General features: G+C 48.7%; 4 protein-coding genes across 4 annotated transcripts; 3 read left to right on the top strand and 1 right to left on the bottom strand.

The window, feature by feature from the left end:
- Nucleotides 1-386: 386 nt before the first annotated feature.
- Nucleotides 387-1,010, top strand: GLRG_05819 (carboxymuconolactone decarboxylase; the record flags this gene model as incomplete). The annotated part of the gene is made up of 3 exons (XM_008096504.1): nt 387-538; nt 626-687; nt 763-1,010. 3 exons carry the CDS (start codon nt 387-389, stop codon nt 1,008-1,010), a joined length of 462 nt encoding a protein of 153 aa, XP_008094695.1.
- Nucleotides 1,011-2,979: 1,969 nt separating this feature from the next.
- GLRG_05818 (uncharacterized protein) lies at nt 2,980-4,449 on the bottom strand (the record flags this gene model as incomplete). Its single annotated transcript, XM_008096503.1, has 3 exons — nt 2,980-3,490; nt 3,569-3,864; nt 3,940-4,449. Coding segments are annotated over 3 exons (1,317 nt in total), but the record flags the coding sequence as incomplete, so codon positions are not given.
- A 736-nt stretch (nt 4,450-5,185) lies between these two features.
- On the top strand, nt 5,186-6,372 carry GLRG_05817 (PAF acetylhydrolase; the record flags this gene model as incomplete). Its single annotated transcript, XM_008096502.1, has 2 exons — nt 5,186-5,737; nt 5,812-6,372. The coding sequence occupies 2 exons, from the start codon at nt 5,186-5,188 to the stop codon at nt 6,370-6,372; spliced, it is 1,113 nt and encodes a 370-aa protein (XP_008094693.1).
- A 3,613-nt stretch (nt 6,373-9,985) lies between these two features.
- Nucleotides 9,986-10,817, top strand: GLRG_05816 (uncharacterized protein; the record flags this gene model as incomplete). The annotated part of the gene is made up of 2 exons (XM_008096501.1): nt 9,986-10,621; nt 10,683-10,817. The coding sequence occupies 2 exons, from the start codon at nt 9,986-9,988 to the stop codon at nt 10,815-10,817; spliced, it is 771 nt and encodes a 256-aa protein (XP_008094692.1).
- Nucleotides 10,818-12,907: the final 2,090 nt, after the last annotated feature.

Raw genomic sequence — 12,907 nt, 5'->3', positions numbered from 1 at the left:
GATATAGTATGCTCTCTTATCTGGGCTGTAGATATGGTCTCCTCCTACCTTGAAATTATGAGAGTTTCTCCTGTAATATCACCCAGTAGTGCATACCAGATACTAGATGGTTGCAACGGGATATGGGAACACATCTTTGCTTCGGAACATCGGCATAAAGGCGGTGCGACTTCGGACGACTCGACTCTTGGTCGTAGTTGCGCTATCGGTCGTCGTCACTAACTTTAAGGTAGGGGAAGACCCCTCACTTAGCTAAAGCCGCCTCTGCCGAATGCGGAGAGCTGGTGCACTTCTCATGAAATATAAAGGGCACTCGCCCTCATATTGCCTCATCATTGGCCCTATTCATCCACGGCTCCTGCTTCAAACACGTCGCATACAACAAAATGAATTCTGAGAACACCAAGAAGCTGCGCGCTGAGTTGTTCGAGGCCGGGCTTCAAAATCGTCGGGAAGTGGTCGGGGAAGCTTACGTTGAAACTGCTATGCGCAATGGTTCCAGTGAATTTGCCTATTCTCAGCAAGAACTGATTACAGAGTAAGAATGTTGCATATTGTCACAAAACTCTACGAAGCAGATTCGGGAGGGTACGTTTGTTTCCTGTTCCAACTGATTCTTTCTTAGGTGGGCTTGGGGAAACATATGGTCACGTCCAGGCTTGGAACGCAGGCAGAGAAGCCTTCTTAGTAAGTCATTATCGTGAAAGGGGGGTTTATCTGTCCCGTATGGTAGGAGGGCCCGCTTTCTGACAATTTGACTAGATATCGGTATGCTGATTGCTCTTAAGAGCTGGGCTGAATTCGGTACCCATATACGGGGTGCTATTAGGAACGGGCTTACTGAGCTCGAGATTCGCGAGGCAATCCTACAAGCGACGGTATACTGTGGAGCGCCTGCCGGTGTTCAGGCTATGAAGGTGGCGGATTGCGTCCTCGAAGACATGATCAGCAAGGGAGAGCACAAGAGGCAAATGGCAGAAGTCTCGCCTAGTTACAGAAAGCCAGAGTAGAAAGTGATGAAATCAGGTGAATGAAAGAGTGACGCAGGGGCCTTAATACAGTATCAATCTAACTGCTTTCGAGAGTGGTTTGATCCCTCATTCTTGTTTTAGATGCGATAGATACATAGGAATGTCGGAGATGGTGATGAACAGCTGCTAACGAGCAATATTCACAGCAAGTCTGCGATATTAGCCGTCGCTGGGTCACTACGCATAACTGCCAAAGCTTTGGGTTCAGCTTGCCAGCCGCACACATCGCATCTGGGTTATTGAAGATTAGGAGGACGCGTCAGAAGGCGTCCAAGCACGATGTGGGTTTTGCGGTGCACTCGCCTATAACTCTCAGGGGTGGTCCAGTTGCACTACCTGTTTATTGGCGGTCTATCTATTATTGTTGCTTCGGCCTAGGGCTTTGACTGAGTTTCTTTGCAAAGGTCGGAAGTCAATATCATCTTGAGATCTGTGGGCCGCTTATTAAGTTGCACCCAATTCAATGCGGGACTACCCTCTTGCTTATAGAGGACATGGGAAATATTTTGAAGGACTCGTCATGAACAATCCTCAAATAAAGGTGCTCTGACGGCATGCTGAATGATGGCGCATTTACATTGACGTCAGCCTGTGCGCTGACTGTGCGTGCGATGCCAAACTGCTCGAGAATTTTGGAATGTTACGAAGTACAGGACCATATTCAGGTTCCCAGGTAGTCAGCCTAAGTGGCGGTGGTTGGAAAACTTTGGGTTTAAGGTTTTGACTGATAGGGCACAATCGAGTTCCCAGAAACCAATCATCAAGGCATAGGGGAAATGGTCAGAACGTAACTTTGGATTGCCCAAACTGGAAAGAATCATCCGGAGATCAGTGACAAGCCTGTGCGATCTCCTGCGACCGCAAGTCTTCTGGAAGGTATAAGAACCCAAAGCACCCGTTGCCGGTGTTTTTTGTATGGAGCCCTCTATCACCGCCCAGGCATTCGATATCTCAGTTGTACGATCGAGTGAGATTTCCAACATGAAACTCCTTTTTCCTCTGATTCTTTTCGCGGCCGTTGTCACCGCGGCAACCCCCCAGCTCCTGGCAAAGCTCACACGCGACTTGAATAGCCGTGCTGTGTATCCCCAAGATGGCCAAGTCTGTTGCAGGACTAATGGAAGTGGAAAAGAATGCGTTAGCTTACCTCCCGTACACGGGACACCCTAGTTGTTTGGGCTGTGCCAGCTAACCAACTATGCAATAGATATGCGTTGCCAACTCAAGAGATGTTCGTATCTTCATGTCTGTCAGAATTCGCGCATGGTACTCAATCTAAATATAGGACTGCAACCGAGGTATTTGTGTCAGTTAGACCGGATTTATCGGTTTGGCAAGTAAACAATGTTGGTTGATCTACATAGGCATAGTAAGTGTCAGGAGACATCGAGTACGGTGCAGTCGTATCTTCATGCAGATAATACAGAGCTTTCCGCCGCAGCTGATGATCCCTGTTTTTCATTCTCCGTGTCTCGGGTCCGAGTTATTCTAGTGTATGCAGGATGCTGTGACGGACGCATTGACCCAGGGTTCCGCTCAAAATAAAAAAAAAGGTCCGAGCCTCCCTGTTTCATAACCACTCGCGAACGCGAGTTAAGTCTTACAACGGTATCGGGCCAAAGTTTAACCCCCTCGTCAGGTAAATGTGGCCGTGCTTGAGTCTCTCGTTCGTGGGTCACAACTCCACACTACCTGCTAGGGAGTTTATACTTGCCCATCATACGTAGTAGGTTTTCCGTGCGCCCTTGGGCTTCCCCCACAATCCTTCGGCCGCCGCCGTGTCAACCAGCACCGCGACTGGAGTCGACCCCCGACGTTTGATCGCCAGTCAAAAGGATACCGAAAACTCTGAATAGTATGTACATGGTGTTTCAAAACGCATGACTCGTCCACTACAACTACTTGCACATCGTCATTGCTATTGGCCTGTAGACTTGTAGTCGTGCGACTACGATGACATAGTGCTTGAAGACCACCGCTCTGCAAGCTCAGTCAACATTGCATCCGCCACAATGAATTTTTTGCGGACTTCTTGCAATAATTCCTTGACAAGGCACTGCTGCCATCTCTGCTTCGCTCGTGCTCCAGCAATTCTCAATGGAAATAAGAACAACAAGGGTGATAGGCTAGAGGCCCTCATTGCTTCCTTAACTGTTGAGATAATGACGTCGAAGTGTTTTGCAATCTCCGCTGAGTCCAATACTTGCACTCCAACCCCTATCGCCTGCCAGTGAGGCAGATCATAGTCGTAATTTCCGGAAAGATAGATACTAGTCGCCGAATAGTAAACATTTGACAAGAGCATCTCTTCGCGCCTCTCGGGCGGGAAAACGGCAGAGCCTTTCCAGCTTTCAAGAGATTCACGCAAATTAAAACCCTCAGTTGCAAGGCTCATGGCTTCCAAAAAGCGACCTTCCACATTCGGGCGACCCGTCATGGATTTTATAAATTCAGCTGTACTGATATTGCAAGAGTCAGCAGTCTTCAATACATGCAATGACCAATGCTTTGCTACGCTCTTGTGGAGTGGCACTCACCGAGCCCGCAATGCTGAACATAGTACAATCAGTTTCAAGAGTTCGTCTAATGAGCCTCGAGTCATCGCAACACTGGACCTTGACCAATTGTCTGTCAAATCGATCCACTCGGGGGCTGCTAGAAAGCTGGTTTGGTTGAAGATGATAGACCTGCAGACCTCAAAGCTGCGTGCCTGGACAAAAAATGCCCGCATGGTCCCGGAATTGCATGCTGCCGGTCCACTTGCAATCAGAGCCTTCGAAGTGCCGAAAACCATGTGTTGAAGCCATCTTTGGCCGGAGGCGTCTTGCATCAGCTACAATTATGTGTTAGTTACAAGCCATCAACTTAGCTCATCGCCCCAGCAAGAATATTTCCGGCAATCACGGACCTCGAACAGACCGAGAAACAAAGTTGTCCAGAGTATAACGTCTCTCTGTGACGACGAAAAACTCATGACAGCTTCTCGAAGTCCAGCAACGGACTTTATATACGATTCAGTCGCGAACCGCAAACCAGTTTGGTGTTCCAAGGCGCCTATGAGCGCTGCATGCATAGCACCCAAAGCTAGCATTGCGTTGAGTAGGTAGGGACGCGGATACCGTTGTATAGTGTCAGAGCTCTTTACAGCATTTTGAATGTCGACAAGAAAGGATGGTTCTCTCCCTGTGAAGCTATTCCTGCGCACAAACAAATCAAAATAGAAGAGATATTGTGTTGTCGCATGTGGAAGCGGTGCACGAGGATAGGATACACTTGGAACTATGAAGTCCCTGATCGTATGTGCTTTTCCCTTATCCAGCATAATGGCATGTTCGTTTTCCGAGGGCGGCGATACTGGAAACACGCATCGTATGCTGCGTTTCTGGCATCGCATGCAGGGGACACAGCCGGAACACTCGGTTTAGTCAGCGAGAGCCGTTAAACAGTCACATTTACCTCTGCTTGGAGGGCAGACTATATCAAGAATAGATTCGCAAGGGTGACGTGCGTACCTTAGAGTGGCTTGCCGCGCAAGTTATGCAACGGAAACGTTTGGTCCGACGGTCAAAAGGGCCAAGAGGCATTGTCGAGCGAGCTCCTATATCGCAACATGAATTAAAAAATTGCACAGGTCTTTCAGGTCTGACATCTCTTGGACTTCGAAAATGAGTAGAACTTAAAAGCTCTTTAGTCAGAATTGATGCGCAACGGTAGCCGGCATCGGACATGTGCTGATCTTGGGAGCAACAGAGATGACTCCTAAAGTGGACCGAGCTGTAAAGCACTAATCCTAAAACGGAAGCAATCGGGCGACGCTAGTGATGCACCCTGGATGGAATAAGTGCTTGGCTGGTATAGGCCAATCACAACTCAAGTTATGATGAAAGCTGAAATGGGTTTTGAAGGGCTTCAAGACCCACTGGATACTGATTCCGTAGCCTCAACGTTGCGCGGCCTCTCTTGTAGTACACTTATCCCGAAGAGGAACAATTCGTGCGAAGAACGATTTACAAAGTCTTGGACATTGGCGATGCCGTAGTATAAGATGGACCAGTCTCTTCCTCAAATTTCCCGCCATCCTCATCAACCACAGAAGTAAATCACCTTGACATTTCTTAAATCAGTACAAATCACGATTGCAAGCATCTGACAATATGATCTCGACTCTGATCCTTGGGGCGCTGGTCTCAGCTACGCAGGCTGTCCTTGTGTCGCCGCCAACCGGACCTTACGCGGTTTCTATGACCGTTCAAAGCCTCACCGACAGCGCCCGACTTGACCCCTACGCCCCCAAGAACAAACCTCACTCTCGCCAAGTCATGATCTCAACTTTCCTCCCAGTTGACAAGGCCAAAACTCCTTGCTCTGGTTGGGAAAGAGTGCCATACATGACGCCTCTCGTGGCTAGGGCATACGACGAGCTTGGGATCGCTGTGGGTCTCCCCAATGGCACATTTTCTGCGTTCGAGATGGAATTTTGCCAGACGAGGGCTCGTTCATGCCAAAGAAGTCGCTCCAAGTTTCCACTTGCACTCTTCTCGCCCGGTTGGGGCAACCCGCGTTTACTTTATGGCGCCATGGCACGCGACGTTGCAAGCCATGGGTTCGCTGTTGTTACCATCGATCATCCTTACGATCCTTCCTTTGTTGAGTTTCCCAATGGTACTGTTTACCAGGCGGTGAATCTCGACCCAGAAAACACAACAGTATTGGAAACCCTTACTCAGGCAAGTCATCTAGTTAAATCAATTCGACTACATACATACTGACAGCAGGAAAGGTCCGAGCTGAAGACACGTCCTTTGTTCTGTCACACCTTCATGATAATCCTGTACCCGGAGTCGACCTTGATCGCACAATCATGTTCGGTCATTCCCTCGGTGGCGCTACAGCCGCAGCTACGATGCTAACTGACTCTCGCATTCGAGGAGGCATCAACTTCGATGGCAAGCTTATCAATCCTGCCCTTGGTGTAGGTCTTGATCAGCCTTTTGCTCTTGTGGGAAGGCCTGGACATATTGAAGAAGACCCGACGTGGGACGAATTCTACGCCGGTCTACGGGGGACAAGTATTATTCTGAGCGTCTCCGGAACCACTCATGCGAGCTTCACAGATTTTCCAGTTCTCATCGCGTCATTGAATTTGACTCTACCCGACGAAGCGAGATCGCTTCTGGAGGTTGAACTGGGCACTCTAGAGTTCGGTAGGGTAGGAAATGTGGTTTCCAGGGCTGTTGAGGCTTTTTCCCATTTATCGCTGGATAAACAGGTTGAAGCGCTGTTCACCAAAGGGGGAGATGCAGCATTCCCTGAGGTTTCAGTACAGCGATTCAGTCTTTGAAACTTTTGGGTTTGCACTAGTAATAATAGCGGTAATATCGGCCAATAGTTTCGTACATATTAACCATCTGTCGTAGAGGCACTGTTCGGGTAGGGAAGACCATAGGGAAAACGGCTTAACTATCTACGGTGTAGAGATGGGTGGGTGATCCAGCTCGAAGAAATACGTATTCTTCGAGTGGGTCAGCTGTGTGGGGACGAGGCTCGGTTAGGAACAACCATTTCTCCGGTCCGGAGAAATCGGCCGACCGGAGCCGGATGCGCGTGATGCACATGAGGGCATCACGACACCATCAATGCCTACATGTTGCCTCACCTTTTGGATTTACCTTCTTACGTCGTAATTAACTCACGAAGCTAAATGTCAAATTCAAAAGGGTCAATCACGTACAATCAAGCGCTGGATTACTTACCATACAGCATGATCCAAAGAATTGCCGCATCATGTGTTTATAATTAATGCAGTATATTCAACGTTCCGCTGGAGGGCGAGTACGAGCATCTTGGTTATCGATGAGATAAAAGCTCCGTCGCCTGGAGAGAGGAAGAGAACATAGCAATATGTCCTGCCCTGATAAGTCTGGCTGGATAGGTGGTGGTTCAGTTTCGAACAATAGAGTCGAAAGGATCGACCGGCATGTCAAGTTTTAGGGCTTTGGCCTGTGTTTTTGTTACATATGAGCCTTTATGAGAGATTGTTTGTACCGCGAGAACAATTTCTCAGTGAGTGAAGTTGCGAAGCGGCTGAGATATTGTGACGAAGCTCTTCTGAGATGATGTGACGATGGCGCCAAAGTAGCCCCACATGCACAGCAATTGGAGCTTAGCATCACAGCACGAGTTAGTCTGATCAGACCCCACTGTATCTGTGTTTACCACGCGTTCAAAACACGTTGTCAAAGCTTCTACTGAGACCGAGGCATTGTCTGCCAGCTTCCAGATAAGACAGAGACTTGCGCTCGCAACCAAGTCTAGAACACTTTCGACATCAACGCCTGGAAGTCAGGGAATGAGTTCTCGAGTCTCTCTTTGGTCTTACTCTTCGTTCAACTGTGCAAAGTACAGAGAAGTCTTACAAAATACCATCTAGATTACATGAACTATGGCCCTCGACCCGATCCTGAGACATGTGGCACCCTTGCTGTCGCCGGCGCATCGTCATGTCTGGATGGTGACCCGACAGACCGGATGGCGACCCGAACAGACATTCCGTCTGGTCCTCGCTTGTCTGTTCTGTCATCCAAAGGTCTGCAGCAAACCGTTGGCCTCTCACAGACCAATGTACCCCACGGACCATGTTGACAGACTAGAGCTAGCGCTGTTCTTTACCGGCATGGCTACCTCGATCGGTAATACCACACCCCATGGTTCTGCACATCATGTCGAGGTTTTAGTTTCTCGGCAAGGCTAAGCGCATCTCTGGTTGTACCATACGATCTTCTTCGCGGGACGATCCACGCCAGGGGCGGGTGATAGATTACAGTTCGCACTTGGTACAAGTCTCGACCGGATCGTAGGTGGAATCTGAGTGGCTCGTAGTCTTGATTCTTGAAGAGACCCCCTCATGCAACCTTACATTGGTGACAGAATCAAACAGGGGGTTCAATGTTCCACAACATCTAGCTCAGTCATATTTGGGTAACTTCTGAAGCATTACAAGGTCGCCCTGGAGAAAGCTTGCCTTCTCCACCAGCAATTAAGGTTCTGTCTCTCTGCATTTTGACGCCGGCTGAGTACCGAGCCGTGTCTGGAGCCGTTGTCTTTCATGTCTGAACCTAGCGCTTGTTTGTGTTCTAGGTCCATAAAAACGATCGCCAAAGCCCGCCGCTTGGTACGGAATCAAAACAAACAATCATCCAGAAAGAATAAAAAGTGAAACCGAGACACACCCGAATAAGCAAGGAACTCGCACAGGACCAAAAACCAGGCCCGATGGTGTGGTGGCTGTTGAAACCCTATTTTGAATGACCCCTGTAAAGGCAAAATTCTGGTTTTTCTCACGAATGAGCCTCAAGCCCCTGGTTCAATTCACCATTGACGATTGGAAGTATCTGGAGAAGAGGCCTCCGTGACTATTGATCATCAGGCGGGCAAGTCGCTAGTATCATTAGCACAGTATTGTAAGGAGCATGCGCCATAGCCGCGTTAGGTTTGATCAATGCATTATTCACTGTGAAAGTGGGCATTTTCAACGAGGGCTAGATCTCAAGGTAACGTTGACGGATCATGGCGATCATAATCGGGCAACACGAAGATCCGGTCATCGCTGACGCGGGAGTGCGAGAGGGGCTCCGGAAGTTGTCTCGGATCACTCAACTGGAGGTGGCTGAGATTTATTCTTATGAGCGAATCGCATTTCACGGTTGAAGCTGAAATCCACTTTTACTATCATTCAGAAGTTGATGGCCCGTCTTCCCGCCCTGTCAGGCCCTGTCAGGCCCTGTCAGACCCGGTCAGGGATGAGTTCGAGAGTCAGGGGTCACAGGGTATGATGAGGCATCTTGTTTGGTACAGGCCCCGTTGTAAGAGAGCTGTCATCTAGGAAACACAGGAAAAAAAGAAAGGACCATCCCAGTAACATTCGACATGTCAAAATCCTTGGATACCGATTGGCTCGTCAGATTCACCACCCCCTTGAGGCTCCAATCTTTTAGACTTCGGCCCCGCCGTCGGCCAAGATTGCAACATGAAGAAAAGCACAGTCAACCAGAGAGATACAAGGGATTGTTGTATTCGTACACGTATGTACACTACGATGTCTGTTGCAGGAGACTATTCTCCGCGGCTGAAGATGGCAAAGTCAGTACACGACCAGAGAAATCTCTAGTAATTTACTTCGTGGCCAGACAGCGCTGGAAACTCTGTGTCGTCGATCCAGTTGGCTCTTCGGAGGGAAACACGGTGGCATCATCCTCCGCGCACGAGCACAAAATTTCAGATATAGGTGGTCCCGCAATATGTCACCCTGGTCAACATAGGTGGCCCCGTAATCCTCTGTATATCACCCTGGTCAACCGGCGGTGCCCTTTCGTGTTCTCCAGGAGAATATGACACGGTAACATGGTCTCCACGTAAGCTGAGGAACCAATCGCATTTCAGCAAACACAGCTCATCCACCGGTTCCTTCGGCACCCCAACTGTTCGTGCTGCAGGACCCCTGGCAGAAACTTGTCGAACATCAATGTCAAATACCTGACAGCCAAAACGCTCGGACGTGGGTCCCTAATTTGGTGATAGATCTGCCCAGATGGTAAAATGTATAGCGCAGTTGCCTGCCAAAGGGTCTTTGGCATACTATAGCTTGATGACTCCGCCGCCGTGGGACCGCCCACGGTCGTCCTCAACGGAAACCATGCAAATAGACCCGGCGTTTGGGACTGCGATGTTGCAGCCAGATTCGGGCTATAAGACCTTGTTTATATGACTTGCGTGCGGCGCATTTGCAATTGTCAGTCCGCATCGTGACATACATAAACATCATCGTCGATCCAGCCGCTGCCAGATTTGGTCCCCTTCTTCAGCAGCATCTTCCACTCGACTTTGAATAAACTAGTCAGCACTTTTTCCTACTTGATCATTGTTTTACAATTCTCAGTCCTCATACATCAAACACCATGGAATCCTTTGTCGACGGAACCACCTACACTTATTTCTCTAATGTCGATAACACCTTGGATTACACATTCGACCCTCAGTTTATCCCCTTCCCATCAGGGGATGCACTTGACAGCTTTCTCTACCCTTACTCATTCCCTTCATTCCAACCACCAATGCCCTTGTTGGATACTTCCTGCACATCCAACCTGGACGCCAGCTACAACACGCTCAACGTCCAGTCAGTGGCGCCTTCTCCACCTTCAGCTTTCTCGCCTGCCTCGACCGAATCGTTGGACTTCGCTTCATCTCCCAGCAGTGGAGTTGCGTCACCACCATCTCCTCCCAGAGAGACGGAGCCTGAGAACTGGGGCCCTGCGGACTTGCATCAGATGGGCTATCTTGACGTGTCCGGCAACTGGCGCTGCCGGTACTCTGGCTGCTGCTCCTCTCGCGTTTTCCTCCGGGCATGCGATCTCAGGAAGCACTTCCGCGGCCACGCCAAGTATTTCTTCTGCACCGAGGAGAAGTGCCAGCAAGCGGGTGTTGGTTTCGCGACCCGCAAGGATTTCCAGCGACACATGGGATCACACAAGCCCGCCGTTCGCTGCCTGCATCCTGATTGTGATCGGATCTTCAGCCGCAAGGACAATATGGTAAGTTTCTGTGCATGAAAACATGCTCATCTTTGACACGAAAGCTAACGACGCATAACAGAGGGAGCATTATAAAAAGATTCACCAACGTCAGAGGAACAACCTCTTCCCGCGCAAATGCCGCGAGATTAAGATCAGAGAGTATTTGGCTGCTTCGCCACAGTCAAATTACGGGGCTTACACCGTAAACTTCTAAGCAAAATCTCGCCCAGGAGCAGGATATCCCGGTCTGATATGTGGCACTGGTCTGCCTTAATGTTTTTAATGCATTTGGGTTAAGCGTTGTGTTTTTGGTTTGGCATTCATTTACGGTTACGGCATTGAGCGACCATACCCCTTTGGTGATGGAGGAACTTTGGTCCATACCACTCTTTTTTTTACATTCACAATCATATCATTAGCCATGCATTTTGCACAATCCATACACAATATGGCAACATGAGACATCATTATGCTACACATGCTGGCCCAATCGCATTGAAGCTTGCAGTGGCAGGTGAGACAGATTGGATTGTCTATCGTATGGAATTCGGGGGACCATTCGGTTCAAAGGCTCGTTAATTAAGCATCTTTGATTTAACGGCTGTGATCTCTGTTTACCAAGGCTATACGGATACAAACAAACAACAGCCATTACGAAAGTGAGGCCTCGTACCATTTACCCTGCAGTCACGGGATCCGTGCACGTGACTCACCGCATACAGCAGAAAGGCCTGCCCCACCACTCGGGGGGAGGGATATCCCCTGCCTTGGCACTTCACTTAGAATAAACAACACCAACCAACCCACGAATATCGTCACTTTGCAAGAGTGAAGCTATTCAGGATTAAATCATTATATCTACGAAAAACCAACATACCCAAGAGGAAGCGATTGCATACAGACGGTGTTATGGTAGTAGGTTGAAGTATTTAATAGAACTCAACTGACTGCAACATAAATAATAATAATACTTATCTAGTAAACAGGAATTTTGGATTATGTTATACTATGTGTTATCAGTCTACAGTGTCGTCTTTCTTAGCCAGTAGTAGTGGAATATAGACTGCAAAAAAATCAGTTGTTTCGTGTTTTGCAGAACGTTCAAGTGACCATGCTTTCCTGTAACCGGAAATTTGGACTTCTACAACCCTGTGCAATGCTTTCACTTCCTTAGTTGAGGTGTGCTATTATTGGGTGCTGTAAAATGATAATCTGACAAAACCCAATGACTGCCAGCAGACATGAGATGCCGCTTCACTGAAAGATATTGACTCTGTTCTTCTACGTTTTTGAAATGGGGCTTAATTTCGGACTTGACAAGCGCTTGGATATGAGGTTGATCTGAGAAGGCACAAAGTTAAAAGCAGATATGTAGGCCAAACTGCCTTTAAGCATGTACACAGTGACCCAAACGGCAAGCCTGCTCCCATTTTTCAGCCGCTACCGCTGTATGTTACTTCCCAATTGTATTTAGGCAAAGCCTCTTGAGACAAAATGTAAAATCTGAGGCGGTTTGCAGAGTCTGCTCAACGTGCTTCCCAACGTTGTGTACGCTAACGTGCATACAGAAGTGTGTTGTGGAAAAGAAAAGGGGCAATGAAGCAAGACTAGTGTCGCAAAAACGACGCCGTTAATTACGGGCAGTAATTAACGCCTAGTATGTCCTGTGACAACTAGGTTCCGGATTTGAAGAATTTGGATCAAGATAGAGACTTTTTGAATTGGTTAAGACGGTAAAAATGTCTTCGAAGATCGTGATCTTCTACTGATCTTCGGATGCAAAATTATCCGGCTCTATCTGTCATCGCGATAGAAGCTAGACGTGAGTTCGACCATCCACTAGTCACTTGTCCGACCAAGACGAGAATTCCTACTCTCATCCGCTGAGAGCGCCGGCAACATTTGCGTAAATGACGTCGTCCTGCCTTTGGGTTTTCACAAGTCCGCAATAGGCGCGAGGCAGTTCCTTGAATCTCCGAAGTGTACATGCGGGCTTTTCCTCTGATCCACCGGGGGTTCCACTGGGGTGCTTCCGTTGAAGGCCCGGAGCAGCTACTGGCCCCCGAAGTAGACAGTTTTCTCGGCCTGATTCGGCGGACCCGTTGTTCCTGGGACGAGAATACGGGCGAGCATTAAGTCGGTGGAATCTCTCGTCCCTGGAAATGCGCAGTACATACGTCATATGTGGAGATGAACAAAAGTGCCCCGCGGTCGGTGAGTGAGGGGCTCACCGACGACACTCGCCAACCGAAGTGTGATGCGTACGACAATTGATAATTTGACATAAGACAAAGTACCTTCTTA

This window comes from Colletotrichum graminicola, assembly GCF_000149035.1.
Source record: "Colletotrichum graminicola M1.001 genomic scaffold supercont1.20, whole genome shotgun sequence".
In the NCBI taxonomy this organism is placed as follows: domain Eukaryota; kingdom Fungi; phylum Ascomycota; class Sordariomycetes; order Glomerellales; family Glomerellaceae; genus Colletotrichum; species Colletotrichum graminicola.
This window is presented reverse-complemented; position numbering and strand designations above follow the sequence as displayed.